The 16,124-nt window shown below is 49.6% G+C and overlaps 2 protein-coding genes across 2 annotated transcripts; both read right to left on the reverse strand.

The window, feature by feature from the left end:
- Positions 1-71: 71 nt before the first annotated feature.
- On the reverse strand, positions 72-8,504 carry cluha (clustered mitochondria (cluA/CLU1) homolog a). The gene is made up of 11 exons (XM_068745815.1): positions 7,814-8,504; positions 3,937-4,130; positions 3,483-3,654; positions 3,119-3,262; positions 2,883-3,010; positions 2,654-2,808; positions 1,287-1,412; positions 1,058-1,205; positions 878-970; positions 366-800; positions 72-86 (listed from the first exon to the last, which is right to left on the reverse strand). Exons 1-11 carry the CDS (start codon positions 7,947-7,949, stop codon positions 72-74), a joined length of 1,746 nt encoding a protein of 581 aa, XP_068601916.1. The 5' UTR covers positions 7,950-8,504.
- Positions 8,505-12,542: 4,038 nt separating this feature from the next.
- On the reverse strand, positions 12,543-13,427 carry ccdc92ba (coiled-coil domain containing 92Ba). Its single transcript, XM_068745816.1, has 2 exons — positions 13,376-13,427; positions 12,543-13,264 (listed from the first exon to the last, which is right to left on the reverse strand). The coding sequence occupies exons 1-2, from the start codon at positions 13,425-13,427 to the stop codon at positions 12,543-12,545; spliced, it is 774 nt and encodes a 257-aa protein (XP_068601917.1).
- Positions 13,428-16,124: the final 2,697 nt, after the last annotated feature.

Raw genomic sequence — 16,124 nt, forward strand, 5'->3', positions numbered from 1 at the left:
GAAACGGCGAAAAAATGCTGACGTTTCAAGCAGAAAGGGGCGGAGCCATCTTTTGTTTACAACGGAAGTTGCTACGGCTTCTTGTACTATTTGGTATAAATTGCGCATGTCAAAATATTTTTTTCCGATCGAAAGTGTGAAGCATGAACACGCAAGTCCTAATCGGATCAATATTTTTAGGGTCCGTGAACACAGTGCATCCGATCACAATTCTAATCTGATCGGATGAAAGACATTTTCTCCGTGTAAACGCAGCCACTGACTTGTGTGTCTGGTTTTGTACGATAAAGTCAAAGTGTGTCTTTAGCTTTGGTGTGATCTGCCCACGGGGGGTGAGACGGGGGGGGGGGGGTCCTTCTACTGACCTTGAGCGGCCTGCTGGTTTTCTCCAGCAGCTCCAGGTACTTGTCGTGACAGACGACCGTCTTCCCGAAGTCGATGGATCCGTAAATGACGCTCTGCTCCTGCTCGCGCTCCAGGATGCCGGGGATGATGGACTGCGCGGTGACGCGGTAGCCCCTGTAGTCCACCACGACCGTCCCGAGGGTGTACAGGCCCTCCACGTCCACGGCGCCGTAAGCACGCACGCCATTCAAGTCGTTCGTGGGGGCCGCGTGGGCGGCGGCGTCCCCCCCCAGCTCGCGATAATGGTCCCGCACGTCGAAGCCCAGGCTGAAGAAGATGTTGTTCCAGATGAACATCTGCATGCGAGCTTCCTCGCCGGGGTTGATGGCCATCACGTTGCCGTCGATGACCGCCATGGCGCCCCTGGTGGCGGCGGCTGCAAAGTCACTGTTGACCTGCAGAGGGACGATTCGCTTGGGTCAAAGCGCGCTTCGGCGGATCTCGTGCCCTTGCAAGATCGCCGTAGCCAGACCTTAAATATGGCTCTCTCCCTCAGCAGGCGTTCAGGCAGGTTCTTCCTGGGCAGCTCTTTGGTGGTCTGCAGCTCCTCGTTCCAGTCTCTCGTCTGAAGACAAAGATATTTCGAGTGAGACAGACCCCCCCCCCCCAGTGCACTTCCCATCTGTACAACGGCCCGCTCCGCTCCGCCCACCTGCTCAGGTATGTGCTGCTCGTACCCCAGGCGGGAGGTGTAGGCGTCCTCGGCGCGGACGCAGTCCATGGCGTGGTCCACCTGCGGGGCCGTCCAGCTGTACAGCTGGAAAGGCGTGGCGATCCTCTCAAACAGGTTCCTCTGGAGGCTGCAGCAGCAAACACAGCCTGAGAGCGCCGGCCATATTCAAGATGGCCGCTGCAGCAGGAGGAGGAGGCAGCAAACTGACCTTTTCTTTTGCAAGGCAGTGAAGTTCTTCTTGAAGGCGGGGCTGATCTGGCTCAGCAGCTCCACCAGCGAGTGAGTCAGGAAGCTGGGATTGGACGGCTTGGGATTGAAGTTGTAGGTCGTGGATCTGGGAACACAAACACGCCCCTTTGGTTGTTACCCTCGCCGAAGAGGAGGCGAGGGTATTGCAATTGGGTGCGTTTGTTTTTTGTTTGTCTGTCTGTCTGTCCGAGCGCATAACTCAAAAACTAGGACCCCAATCAACTTGAAATTTTTACACAAGCAAGGTTCTGTCTGTGGCTCGGTCCTCCCCGAGAACGGCGTTGATCCGGATCCAGATTCTAGAATTATTTTTACATCTGGAATTGTGCCTGTGCTGTAAACTGTCACTTTAAGAGGGAGGGACACGAATGGCATGATGGGAAAAAGAGTCCAGAAGGAGTCTTGTCGTACGTTCCGGAGCAGCAAGCTAGAGCAGGTTTGGCCCCTCTGATCCGGAAGCCCTGTTTACTCTCTCACAAGATCGAATAGTCTATCGGAGGCGGGGTCTGCAATCTCTGATTGTCGTTTTCTAGTTACCTCTGCAGAGGAGGTCGTGTTCCCCCTGCGTGCGTTGGTTGGTCTGTCTGTCTGTCTGTCAGCAGGATGACTCAAAACGTTCTGGACAGATCCTGATGAAACGTTGGGAACCTTAGCAGGACTAGATTCAAGTTTGGTGACGATCCAGAAGAGATCCTGGATTCTGGATCACTTTGACATTTTCGGCAACGTTGGAGTCAACCTGTCCCGTATTCCCTAGTTCTATCTTTATACCAGAGGAAACGGATCCAGTTGAGAGCGGGGATCGATCGTCACAAGAAAACGATTGTGTTTTTTGGACGCCATCTTCCACGAAGGAGGTTGTGTTTCTGCTGTCCTTTACCGAGACGCTGTGGAATCAGTACTGGACAAACGGATTTGTTGCATCTTCAAAAAGCTACGCATCTAGATCCAGAAGAATCCACCATCACTGAATACCTTCTAAACCAGTAATGATAATACTTGCAACCCCCCCCTCATTGATATTTACCGTATTTTTCGGACTACAAGTCAGTCTGCAGCAACTGCTTTGTTTTTACCTCATTAAGCACCAGGCATGGAGCCGTCTGCGCAGACACAGAACCTGCCACATGCAAGATTAAAGTCCGACGGGTTTTCGTTCTGGAGCTACTGGCCGTCGAAGAGGTTGGGGTTAGGATTTTAGATTTAAATGTCAGGGTTGGCAGTGAATGTTTGGGTCACACAAAAAAACAAAACAATAAAAAACATCTTTAGACGTGAATGGCGCTCAAAGAGTTAAACGCAAGTCGCTGCGAGGCGTTCACTGACTGGTTGAGGTAGAAGCCCCGCGTCGACGCCGTGATGCTGACGTGGCGCTCCTCCACAGTCACGACGTAAAGGTACACGAGGTCGCCGTGCATCTTCCTGTTTCCGGGCGGGGGGTTCCAGTCGCTCATCGTCAGGACCTTCAGGCACTGCGTGGGCTTTTGGGAGGAGTCACAACATGAGCCGAATGAACGCCACGGCGCCCGGCGTGCCCGGCGCGTCGGAGGCCCACCTTCCAGTCCTTGCTCTGCGGCTGCAGCGGCGTCAGCGGCCGCTCCTTGCTGCCAGGCAGGATGTGCTCAGGGGGGGTGCAGTCGATCTGCTCCAGCTCATTGCCCCTTTTCTTCCGCTTGCCACTATCTGCCGCCACATAACGAGCAAAACAAAAAGTCTGTCGTCCAAAAGTGTACCGCGAACAGTAAAATGCCCCCGGAGGAGGTCAGTCTGTGCAGGACAGCTCGTCCGTACCTCCGAGGTCTCCATCGGTGAAGATGCTGAGGAAGGAGAGGGAGTTGCAGTCCACGCCGTTGTAGGCATCTGAAGGGTCCAAACTTTTCAGCAGGTCTCGGATGTGACGGACGTGGATGCGGGCCTCGCGCACCGTGTAGGGCTCTGGGGAAGAGAGGAGGAGCTACTGAACGCCTGGAACGTCAATTCCTACCCATCGAGAGGAGCCCTGCTGGCTTCAGGGCCAGCCTGTGGATGACATCATCGAACCGTAATCCGGTTTCTCAGGTTCTTCCCTGAAACTTGGGAGGACGTCTCGGGCCTGAAGCGGCTTATTGTTCCGCTTTGAACGACGACAAGGACCCAGAAAGAGCTCCAGTCTCACCTTCCACCACTTTGAGCAGCGACCCCTCCTGCAGGCCCTCGATGGACTTGAGCTCGGCGAAGTTGTCCAGCACGTTGCCGTCCAGCTGCAGGGAGAAGCAGGTGCGGTGGCAGGTGTCCTCGCGGTCCATCAACACCTGGTGGATCTCCTGCACCATTTCCTGTGGAGACACCTGACAGAGGGACATTTGATTTATTCCCGTTCAACCTCGTTTTCTACGCCGCCCGTCTTTCTGGCCTTTACGCTGCGGGGCAGCCATGACGGCGCCGCGGTTCTACGTTATGAGAGCCAAACGACCGCAACCGGTCTGAATCACTAGAACAAAGTTAAAGCCGAGGTGATCATTTGCCTGCCCACACACACGCACGCACACGCACGCACACGCACACGCACGCACGCACGCACGTTCATGCAGATTTATGGGCTGTGCCCTCACGCCTCTGCTAACCCCAACCTGCAGGTCGAACGGCTCCATTCCAGGCGCCTGGATCTTAACCGTGAAGCCCGTGTCCTGGATCACGATCACTTCCTGTTCGTTAGCCTCCTCGCCCCCGTCGCTGTCGCCGGCGCCATCCCGCTTCGGCACAAGCTCCTCCGCGTGCCCGCGAGCGCCGTCGCCATTCACCATGGCCGTTCCTGCACCGGCGCCTGCAACGGAGGAGACGCGGCTTCATCAGCGAAGCGGACACATTCTGATTTGGGATTAGACGCCCGGGAGGAAGGGAGCGGTTCAGAACCATTCACGTGCTCTGAACTAAAACGCCAACGCGCTACAGCCAATCAGCCACGCAAAGCCAGGCCTCAACGCCAGCAGGCTGTTCTCCACAGGAGATCAAAGCGACAGCTACGCCGGGTCTCAGCCAAAAACACACAGACCCAGCGTGACCTCCCCAGTCACCTCGAGAAATATTTAGGAGCAAGGGAACAGAGCCAGCAAAGCCGTGCTCAAGCCGTTTGACGCAAACGTAATTTCAGATCAATGTCGGAGTGTAGATGTAGAAACGGCCTTTCACCAATCGCCGGCGCACCTCAGGAGACATCCTGCAACGTGGAAAGCACGAAGCTCTAAGACGATCAAGTCAGAAAGCATCTCCAGCAACGAGTCGATGAAACCAAACGCCGTTACGACGTCGCAGGAAGCCCACCCGGGCTTGATTCACCGAGATCACAGCATTCACACAGAAAGGGAACGCTCGGCCACTCACACGCGGCTTGTTGTGGTAAATATAAAACCAGCCACCAGGAGCCGGAACGCCATTCAGGACATACGATCCGTCAGAATGACAGGCGTTCATCATATTTAATACGGGTTCCAGTCCCAGCCCAGGTGCCAGTCTACCTCCAGAGCACTGCCGGGCTGCCCTTGAGCAAAGAGATTTAGAAGCAGGGCCAAACGCATGGACGTCAGACACCCGTTTTCTCCCTTGGGACACAGCCTTCCTGTGTCCTCGCTCCCCACCAAGGGGCCAACGGCGCCAGGGTTACTGAAGGAAAAGAGGCCCAAAAAGAGGGGAGGGGCCGCGTGACTGGACCCCTGCCCGGAACGGGAACCAAGTCAGCTCGAACCGAGAGAGAGGACGAGGGCATCAGAACGACAGAAACAAGCTTCACGGCCGTTAAAAACGTTACAAACCAAATCATGCTTTCATCCCGTTTGAAGATTTGCAACCCAGAAAAAAGCGTTAAGATATTTCCACGACAAAATATCAAAGGATGCCGAGTGGAAATGTTCAAGGCATTGCATGCTGACACTACGCAGGACGCTTAGCGGTTTATTTCTCTACATTCTGCACCAACCACGGCACGCGTCAGAGCGACGCACGCTAGCACGCGCCGGGTGGACGGTTAGCCCATCCCAGGGGGCCGTGGAAACGCCCACCACATGCCGAAGACATTCAGGAAAGTTTGTTCGTGTTGTAATCGAGAACCGAGGAAGAACTCCGGCACGAGGCTCGGGTGAAGTTTTCATTGGAGCCCAAATACGAGCTCATTTCCTGCATCCTCACAGCGCTTGGTTCTGAGCGACACCCCCACCGGCGCTAACGTGCGTTAGCATTTAGTTATGAAACACGTCCGCGTTGCATGATCATTTCAGCGTGGTTACTAACACAAGCCGAGACAAACGTGTCGCTATGATCACCTGATCTCAGGAGAATAACTTTCCTCTTCATTAGTTTCTAGAGGAACGATTCGGAGTCGTGTTTCCACCGAATCCGTCATGATTCCACTATAATAAAAGGATTCTGTTGATCAAAACCGTTCCAGTCTTCATTACTTAGTCATAAAATAAAAGACCCTTTACCATCAAATCTGAAATTAATATCAACTTAAAAAACACCCCGACATCGGAACCTCTAGGTTTGCACACAGAAATGCGAACACGTTAAATCAGGACCCGTAAAACACACCAACACATAAAACTTAGACTATATTCGCAGCCATGAAGTTTAAAGTTCATGAGTTCTTGCAAAATCACAAAAGGTCCACGAAGTCACATATTTGTGGCTGCCGCTGGAGGACAAGGCAAAAGTAAGGAATCACACGAAACCAACAAGCTATGATCAAAGAGAGGGAAAAAAAAGAAGAAAATCTTTATCCCGTTTAAAAGCCTCTAAATTCAGCTCCGACTCAAACTGCACAGTCACCGTGATGAATCCCATTCCCTTCTGCTCTTTGATAGGAACAAACCTAAACCTCGGCCCGTCCATCGCCGGGTTTGCTGCAGCACGAGGTGGACAGACCCAGAATCCCACACCTGGACATGGGCGCCATGGAAACAGAGACGGAACACAAGCCCCGTTCTGAGACCGGCTTTAGCGAACGCAAAACTCAGTAACTACCAAGTCAGCTGGATCAACCATTAACAGGTTAACAGTTTCCATATGACAGATCAATCAAAGAACCTTTTTGTTCAAGGTGCACAATAATAAAATATATTACCCGTTCAAAGTGGGGCCCCTGTCTGTGTTATTACAAGGACACGTTGGGGGCCACGGGGGTCACGGTGCCCCCCCCCCCCCCCCCACCCCCACCTGGCAGCAGATATTAACAGCTCTTTATTAATCATCACGTCCGACTCGTAACTGAGGTTCAAACAGCAGTTTGCAGCTAATCAATAAAATAAAAAGACAATTATCTTGATTACAGCGAAGGTTCGCATCCCTCCTAGTGCTCAACGGCACGCCGGCACCGAGCCTGCTGCGCTTCTCTGTACGGAACAACAGAAGGCCGTCCAGACGCCCTAGATCGGGCCCGGAGCTGCTCCTACAGTGCAGACCGTAATAAGCCACGCTCAGCCCCCCCCCCCCCCGCAGGGACGCACCTCCCACGCTGACAGCCATCGTGTCCTTCCTACGGCGATATACACGCACCGCGTCACCTTCCCACTCCGGCTGGACTCTTTTTGTACAACAGCCAGTTTCCGCTTCCCGGTCGGAGGGGGAGGAACACTCGACCTTCTTTCCCTTAGCGGGGGGGGGGACGACGACCCGCAGTCTAATTCCGTCGCGGAATGACAGCCCCCACCACCGACGTGTCTTGCTTTGTGTTTTAATACCCAGTAAAATACCGAATGGATGTCCGGAAACAATCCACGCACACATGGCGCGTGGATTACACTACACCGCGTCCCCGACCCCCCCCCCCCCGGTGAGCAGTGCGCTGCTCCACTGAAGGTGACCTTCAGTTCAATTCTCGGGACTGTTACCGAACATGTGCGAGTTGGCACCGAGTAGAGATCCTGCTTAAAGATAAACAGCTTCACGTTCTCCGCGGCTTGCGTCGAACCTTCTAGTAGTTTATTAAGAGTTAAACCTAAACGAGTCTTTAGGCCGAGAGCGGCTGCTCACTAACGAGCCGATTAGCCAGTGAGCTAGCTGGCTAGCATGCCGGCTGCTTGGCTTTAGCCTTGACTGCTCGTTTACTAACGAGCCGATTAGCCAGTGAGCCAGTGATTAGCTAGCTAGCTAGCTGGCTAGCATGCCGGCTGCTTGGCTTTAGCCTTGACTTGCCAAGAGCTCGTCGTTTTAGACATTAATTCGACACTGGAAGTGGTTTGTTCGCCAATTAGCACAGATAGCTCCCAGATACTGCGCAGCAGCAGCTGCCAAGTTAGCCGCTCACTAGTGGGACCCTCTGTAGAGGGGGGGGGGGGGGGACTCCATAAAGACCACCACCTTTGGTCCGCCGACTTTTAAACAGATGTAAATGTCACAAACTGCAGTTAATGTTATGACACGATGAACCATTTTTCCACGAGAGACCGGAAACTGTTAGTTCGAAAGGACGCCTCTCCGTCTTATAACGAGACACGTGACCCTCATCAGCCTCACCGCAGCCGCACGGATCCTCCGGGCTCGTCTTGCTGCACTCGCCGGTGTCCTGGACTCCATTCCCGGCGTCATCAGCCAGATCAACCGGCGCGCAGGGAGGCGCGGACGCCGGGGTGTCATCCGTCTTGCTCACCATGGTCGGTCGTCAGCGTGGCGGACCGGAAACCCTTCAGCTGCTCGAGTCTCGGGGAAGGGAGGAAGGAACTGCTGCGTCTGGTTCTCCGGCTAGCGCTTAGCATGCGGGCGACATGCGAAGGACAGCGCCGTCCCTGGCGGAGATCAACGTGGGTTCTGTCCGCCCTCCTCTTGACCTCTTTGCCTTTGCGTTGCACGCCCCGCCCACTGAGCGTGGCGCTACGGAAAGCCACAGGAGACAAATCGTTTGGAGCGACTTTACGATGGTTTATGAAGCAAGCGTTATGATTTGAATTTGAATTTTAAATAATGTTTACAAAATTGTGCAATGTTTATATGTACTTATATAAATGTAAAAATATTAATTAAAAAAAGTATTCCCATTAAATATAGAAAACTAGGTTATGTATCTGACACACATTCACACAGTAGTGATTATTAATACTATTAACTAGCTTCTATCAAATGTTTTAATTGTCTTAGGGTAACAATTATATTTAGTATTTCTTAATAACTCCTATTGAATGGATGTCTAGTGGCCTTATTACAGCTTTATTGCTACTATTAAACCTTCTTTGCTCTTTGTGAAGTTTGTAGTTTCTGTTTTCAGCCCATGCCGTGATACAAACTTCTTATAGGTTTGCTACGTGGTAAAATGATTAATTCATGAATTTGTAATATAAAATCAGAATGCAACACATGACCCTTCTTTTAAAAAGAACAATTTATGTAGTAAGACTCTGATCGTAGAAATCCCAATAAATAACAGACTTCATTGTCGTCTAGCTTAAGAAATGCAACGTAACAGTGAAAGCAGTTTGTGATTTCCGAGGATATTTATGCATACAGAACGTACTTGTTGGGATCTAGTAAATGGGCCGTTGTCTTGTTGAGTGTTGGTGTTCGGAACCTGCTTGTGTGTTAATGCTTGTCCATAACGCTTCCTGTGGCTGTAAAGTTCACCTGAGTGGTGCATACCTTTTAATTAAAAGGTACAAACAAGAACATTTCCTTTGTGGATTTCCTGCCGCACTAAACTACCTTAAATAATACCGTATAGGGCGATAACAGTTAAAGTAACCTTGTGTCATATTCTCACAGAGCATTAGTAAGTCAACTGATGGAAATTAGTAGATAATGGTTTACTAATAATTATTAAGTGTTTGACCTGTCAACAAAACTGTGACAGAGATCATTTGAGTTTACAACACCTTTCATCAAGTAATAAAGATATTCTCTTAAAAATGCTTCATTAACATTCCTGCAATAATCATCCGATGCAACAAAAAACAATACATGGTAAGATATGAATTATTTTTGCACAAACTTAACTGTGTATTATTGAAAATGTGTATTGCAAAATAACTTTTTTTTTCTGTTTTACAATAAACCTATGATCATTTTGACTCCACTCAAAAAGCTAAAAACTGTTTTATCGATCAAAGGGGATTTAAATAATATGTATTATTTACTTGATTAATCCATGTCTGTCATTTAATTCCCTAAAAATAAGTACACTATTTATTTATTTCGTTTCTATGACAAACTTTCAAGCACTGCTTGAAAGTTGCACTAGCCAAGGAAGCTAACAGTAAATGCTGTAATAAGTGTGTTTATGTTCAGTCAGGGACCACAGAACAGCCCAGAACAGCATCACTATGAATCCCATAGCTTTATTGCTAAAGACAACACACGTCAAACAAGATGCTTTATGGTGCCGCATACAGCCCAAAATATTGAATTAAAAGAACTAAATACATTTCATTCTCGCCCAGGGGTGGGCAAACATTTTGACTCGCGGGCCACAACGGGTTCCAAACAGAGGGCCCGGACCAGGAACAGATGGATGGAGTGTTTATGTGAACTAATATAAATGACATGTAAAAGCCTTTTACAGGAAAGGATTTGGCCTTTTACAGGTAGCATTACAGGGAAAAGGTAAAATGAATGAGGTTTCATTTTAATAAAATGTAATTTAATGATATAAATTAGAAAAGTTCGGCGGGCCGGATTAAACAGCCCGAAGGCCCACATATGGCCCACGCGCCGTAGTTTGCCCACGCCTGTTCCAGCCTATAGTTTGACAATGAGACCCAGAGACAATTTTCTCATCATTGTTTTTATGAGGAATAGTGATTTATCATAAACCTTCACAAGAATGGAAGACATTCACACGCAGAATAAATCATCAGCTTTCTTTTTCTATCATGAGTGGTGCGAGATTTAACAGGGCGCACTCTGAGAAGCAGAAAAAAGAATCATCAGGCGGTGAAGAGTTAATCTCTGTCTTAAATATTCAAGAAGAAACATCATTAAGGCGTCACGTCATTCGTCCTTGTGTTCATTTAATGCTTGCCTCTTTGGCTCACTAGCATTTCCCCCGCAGAATAGGCAAACAGCATTTTGATTACTTTTACATAATACAAAAAAATACTTCATCTCAAATGTGAGCTAATGCTGCAGTTTCGGATGGAGGATGGTGACTGGATTCATCTGAATCAGCCTGCCTCTACAAATGGATGACATATAAAGTGACAGAGCATGATGTCTGTAACAGTCTCAATTCAGGATTCCTGTCACAGCTCTGTTTGCTAAAACATCAGGAATAGTGCACACAGGCAAGATAACGGCTTAGCAAGCTAACGGCTTAGCAACTGGGAGGTGCAAGGAAAAAAAACACAGGACGGAGGGCTAGTTTGATTTCACAAAGTCTTGTGGAAGAAGAATAATACGTCTTTTTTTTCATGCTGCTTCACATGCAGCGTGTTTTCCATTCCTTTTTTGGATTCTCCTTCCATGTAGAACTAGAATATAACACGTATGTAAATATTCAGTGACTATCCAAAGTATTTACAACAAAACAATACTTTTAGACATCTAAGAAAAATATGAAGCTAAATATGCAGGGCTTGGGAAATACAAAATTAAATAATCATAGAATCTATTGCAACACATCAAGTGTCCTCAAACCAGCGGATGAGTCCAACCTATAATAAATAAATATATTGATATATTGCTTTATTGGCGACAACGTGAAATAATTCATGCTTTTAGCTGAGAATCCAAGAGAAGCATCGCAGCAGCCAATCAAATGAAAGGATGTTCTCGCGTGAGGCTCGTTTCAAAGACGCTCGGTGACGTCATGGCTCAAGAACAGATCAGATAAAAAACAACCGAGGCTCAACAATAGTACAGAATACTTTATATTCCAGCCCCAAAAAGTCTCACAGGTTTCTTACGTCCATGTCTGCTCTAGTATGAGGCAGCATTTACATCCCATGGACAAAGATTTAATGACAATGAGACGCATCCTGCATTACATAGTGTATGATATTAAAGAGTTCGTTTCATCACTTGGAGACTCCAGATGTTCCTGGGCTCCCCGTTACTCCAGCGGTTAGCGTGTGTCGGGAGCAGGACGCTCACTGAACATAGACCACGCCCCCAACCAATCAAACCATGTCGAACTAAACCCCCCCCCCCCCCCCCCACAAATCCTCAATGTCGTTTCTGCGTTTTTCCTGAGGCGAGAAGAAAACAGATTTATGCACACATGAATTGCGGTGGTTGTCGTTCACTGTGTTGTGTTTGTGTGTGTGTGTGTGTTTAGTAAACAAACCAAACCTGAGAACAACACATGGTCCAACAAATCCAAACTTTCTGCTGTTGTCTGATCTGCCCTGAACATTTCTGTCCCGTGTGTCTTCTGCAACTTCCTGTGTGAAGCTTCCTGCCTTTCTGGATATTTAAACTATGTTTCCTTCACCGCGGAGACGATGCTGACCACCTGGGTGGAAAGGTAGGGGGGGGCGAGGCATGGAAGGAATCACCATCGGGGGATCCAGAGGAGGAGACAGTCAAACTAAAAACAAGGATTTCATAGGTCAACAGGTCAAGAGGTCAAGGTCAAAGTCTGTTTCGCCCTCAAGCAGTTTCCTGAGAGTCGCCCTGTCGGTGGGGTCGGGGTGAACAGCTGCTACAAAAGACCAGCTGTAGTTATGGATTCTGGTCGGGGCGTTACAAACCAGCGAGGGGGGGGGGGGGTTAAACACGTCTATTCTCCCAACAGATCATGTCTCTGATACCTAGCTGTGCAGAAGTGTGCCTAGTCTAATGTAAAACCCGGCAGAGTGATTTGTCAGTGGCAATGGATTACATAATTGTCTCCACAATGACAGGACAACTTTTCCATTCTGTGTGGTTTTGTTTTTTTTACACATGAAGGACTCGCGGATCTCCGCACACATTTCATCCATCACAGAGTCTGCGGTTTCCAAAGTTGGTTTACGTTTGGCCCTGAACGGTTGGGCCCCCACAACGTTGCTCCAGGGCCACGCGAACTGGCTGCTACTTTAGTCACGCTCACCATAAACCCAAAAGAGGCCACGCGGCGACACCAATGTAGACAGGCCGCTTGTCTTTAGACTGATTTCAGGTGACGCCGAGTTTTGCTTTGAAAGTTATTTAAAATCCGAGATTCAAGAAAAGTGTGTCTGATAAGTGTAACGTAATCAAACAGCTAAAACGAGTCTCTGAAGGAATTCAGTCAAGGTGCGGGAAAGGGTTAACAGACGAGGGGACAATGCGGCCGATGTTAATCTGCCTGTGTTTCAGCAGCAGGGGGCGCTGCAGCTGAAGATACCAGACTGGCAGCTTCCTCCTGGGGCTCCATTGGCCCCGCCCCACCTTCATCCTCCTCACCCGCCTTCCCCACACCCGGCGGAGGCCGTCTTCGTGCCACAGCGTGCCGGGAGCGAGCCCGGTGCCTTTGAGGGTGGAGGAAGAGGGCGGGGTCTGGCATCGCCGTGGGCTCCGCGGGGCCAGCCACCGTCTCCGTGGGAACGCATTCCCGGCCGCGCTCGACTCCCAGAGATGCCCGGCCGCTTTTACGCTTGGGTTTAACCACAGGAGAGAAATGGGAGGCCCCCGACGGCGTCCGGGGGGAGACGGCGGTCTGCTCGGCGTCGTGCCGGGCCCCCTGACTGTTGGCCCTGGCGAGGAGGAGCCCCTGCCTCTGCTGCATCCGCTGCTGGTGCAGCTTCTGCCTGGCGGCGTGGAGCTGGAAGGAGAGGCACGCCGCTGCCTCGGTTTGTTTCTGCAGCTCCGTGTTGAGGATCGCGGAGCAGTGGCTGCGCCGCTTGAGCTCCTGCAGGAAATGGCGCTCTTTTTCCTTCAGATTGGCTCTGAGGGCCCCCACCGAAGCCCCCTTTTGACTCAGCTCCTTGCGGAGCTCTCCCAAGCTGCGCTCCCGCTCAGCGAGGCGGTCTCCCACATGCCGACACCTGGCCTCCAGGAGCTCCTCTTCCTCCCGGAACGCTGAGGAAGAGGAGCACCAGAGGGGCAAACATTTAACTGATAAGGATTACAATTCAGTTTGAATCACAATGCAGAATGTGCCATGGTGCACAGCATATATGTTGTCTATACGTGGCGGGTAATCCGCATTGAGAGGACTCAAAACGAAACGAAAATAATTCATGTTGCGTGTACAGTTTAAAACAGAAATGCGTGATACCACAGAATCAGCGTTTTTAAATCACGAGTCTAGAAACAAATCGCAGCTTTTGTTGGGACACATCAAATCCTGGTTTGGGCCAGCGTCCATAATCATCTTCCGGGGGGGGGGGCATCCACCTTTCCAGGTCAGCTTAAACTAGGCCATTATTTATTGATCTTTGTCTGTTATACGAAACAAATGACCTTTCACAAAAGGAAAACCCAAAGAGGAGTTGTGGCTGAAAAAAGCTCGCCAGAGGAGGAGGATCAGATCAACGTGATCAGATCTGCGGGGTTTGAGATCCCCAGAGAGCAGGAGGGAGTCCTGGAGGTGTAACTATGGCAACCATAGCCACATGCTAACGGTAGCCTCCAGCACCTGCTGAGGAATCCTTCCTTCCCTCCTACATACTGTGTGTACAGATGACTGCCTTTTCTCGTTCCCTCTCTCCTTCCACCGCTGGCTCCAGGTCTCTCTGGTTCTCAGTCAAGTCTGTAAGTGGACCCCCCCCCCCCCCCCCCTCGCAGGCATGACAGAGGAAAAACAGCAAGTGGTGCGATGGATCGATTTGTCAGAGGGTTCTGCTGGATGGACAGATCGGGGATAACCAGGATATGGGGGGCCTAATGATTAAGTAATGTGCCAAAGCCTACCCCCCTGGCCTCACCCCCCCCCCCAACTTTCAATCTGCCTCCGATACGCTGTGACAAAATGCATCCAGTCACCACAAGCAGCCCTGCAAACGTCAGCTGTGAGCCAAATATGTTGAGGCACGCCGTCTGCAGAATCTCCACAGCGAGAAGGGACACATTTAAGGTGCAAAAAAAAAAACACACACAATTATGATGTGAGCTGCGTGGTCCAGGGAGGAGGAGGAGGAAGAGGAGGGATCTCCCTCCGGGGCGATGCGAGAGTGGGATAGACAGAGGGGAGGATAAAAAGGGACGTCCATCGCACAGGAGACAAACCGATGCACTGAGGACAAGGTCAGGACATTTGTTGTGCAAACCTGTTTGTCTTCCGCCTGGAGGCCTCTGCGTCATCTCGCTCGTCATCTCTGAGAAGGAGAGGAAGAGCAGTTACAGTCAGAGGAACGCAAAGAAGAAACTAAACTCATAGAAATGTTCAAAGGTGTCTCCGAAATGTCCGATTAAAAGCCCACGCTGATATTTGTTCTGGCCTCTCATTCATAATGTACGAGGCTAAAAGGTGAAACTTTAAATCAAAGACCACCTGTCAGAGATTTGGTCAATAAGCTGGTTGACCTGATGCAGGCGATGCGTGACAGCGTGGACGAGACCTCAGACGCTTCCAGGTGACCTCCGACAACGTTCACCGGAAGGAGGTCGACCTGCAACGTGTCGTTCATAGAACGGAACAGACGGATTCAGACGATGGGGAATCTTCTTCATGGCCAGGCTTCATCTCTCCGTACAGTTGTGATGAAACGGATAAAATAATTTTGGAGTGAATTAAGGAGGGTTTTTTTCCCCTCCTATTAAGCATAAAATACTCGACAGCCTGTCGTGAAACTGTAAAAGGAGAAACCTCCAGTGTGGACTTTGTGTTAATCCATGAAGCTTCAATTATTAGACGGATTTTGGTAGAATTTGGTGGAATTGTGGGACATTTTTTTAAGGGATCCATGATGCTTAAGGAGCACAAGAGGAAAGGCAGCAGGTATAAAATATATATATTATATAATAAGGCGTATTTTTCCTTTTGTCTCGATCAATATTCCTTCCCAGTTTCCTTCCTCTCGTGTTTCCCCGTTTCTCTTTCCCACTGCAATAAGTGCAATCCACAGAGAGGATGAGGGGCGGAGAGAGAAAGAACTCAAGGAGATGCAGAAATAAAGACCGGCAGCCATTGCTGGGAGACTCGTGGGACTCGTCTCCCGTTTTCCAGTCTTTGTCCTCGCTCACAACCTCCAGAGACACTTAAGAAGTGAACGTAACTGCAGGGTTTCAGGTTCGGGAACGCCGCGCCACCAAAAAACGAGGAGCTCAGCAGCATCCACGATTCGCTGGTCAGGCGTTTCGGTTTCACGGCTCGACCTTGACCTTGAGAGATATCTGGAAGGACAGCGCACCTGACTGATTTCTACAACACGCATTACCGGTATATCAAAAGAATGAGGAGGAAGGAAACAGCGTTTAGAGGTCAGCGGTAAAAAAGGCGGAGCTAACAGGCAGCAGCTCAACCTTTGCAGCGCCCTTCCAGGCTACACATCAGTGAGCTGCAGCTAAAGCGATCCGAGCCTGGTCGCCTCATATTAGATTAAACCACTTAGAGCTGATCCAGCTGGGGGGGGGGGGGGCAATTATTGTTTCCATGGTGGGGCCACATGAGAAACAGGAAATATTCTGGAGGGCCGGGTCAAAAGGCTGAACTCAATTCTGCATGACATTAATTGTATTTCTTTATAAAGAAAGCAGTAAATAGCATCGTTTTGACAAGCTTGTAAGAGTATATGTTATAATTAAGCAATGAAATGTCATTTATTCAATGACATTTCTCAAAACAATAGTAAAATAAATGAACGTTTCCCCATTTGTGACTCATATTAGTGAACATTTTCAGTCACATTCGCTATAAAACACATTTTGAGTTTAATCTACTGTTGGAAAGTCGTGTGAAGGTTCTCAGCATCCTAAAGACATCACAGATACTTCATAC

The sequence above is a fragment of the Brachionichthys hirsutus genome, chromosome 11 (assembly GCF_040956055.1).
Source record: "Brachionichthys hirsutus isolate HB-005 chromosome 11, CSIRO-AGI_Bhir_v1, whole genome shotgun sequence".
NCBI classification, from domain to species: domain Eukaryota; kingdom Metazoa; phylum Chordata; class Actinopteri; order Lophiiformes; family Brachionichthyidae; genus Brachionichthys; species Brachionichthys hirsutus.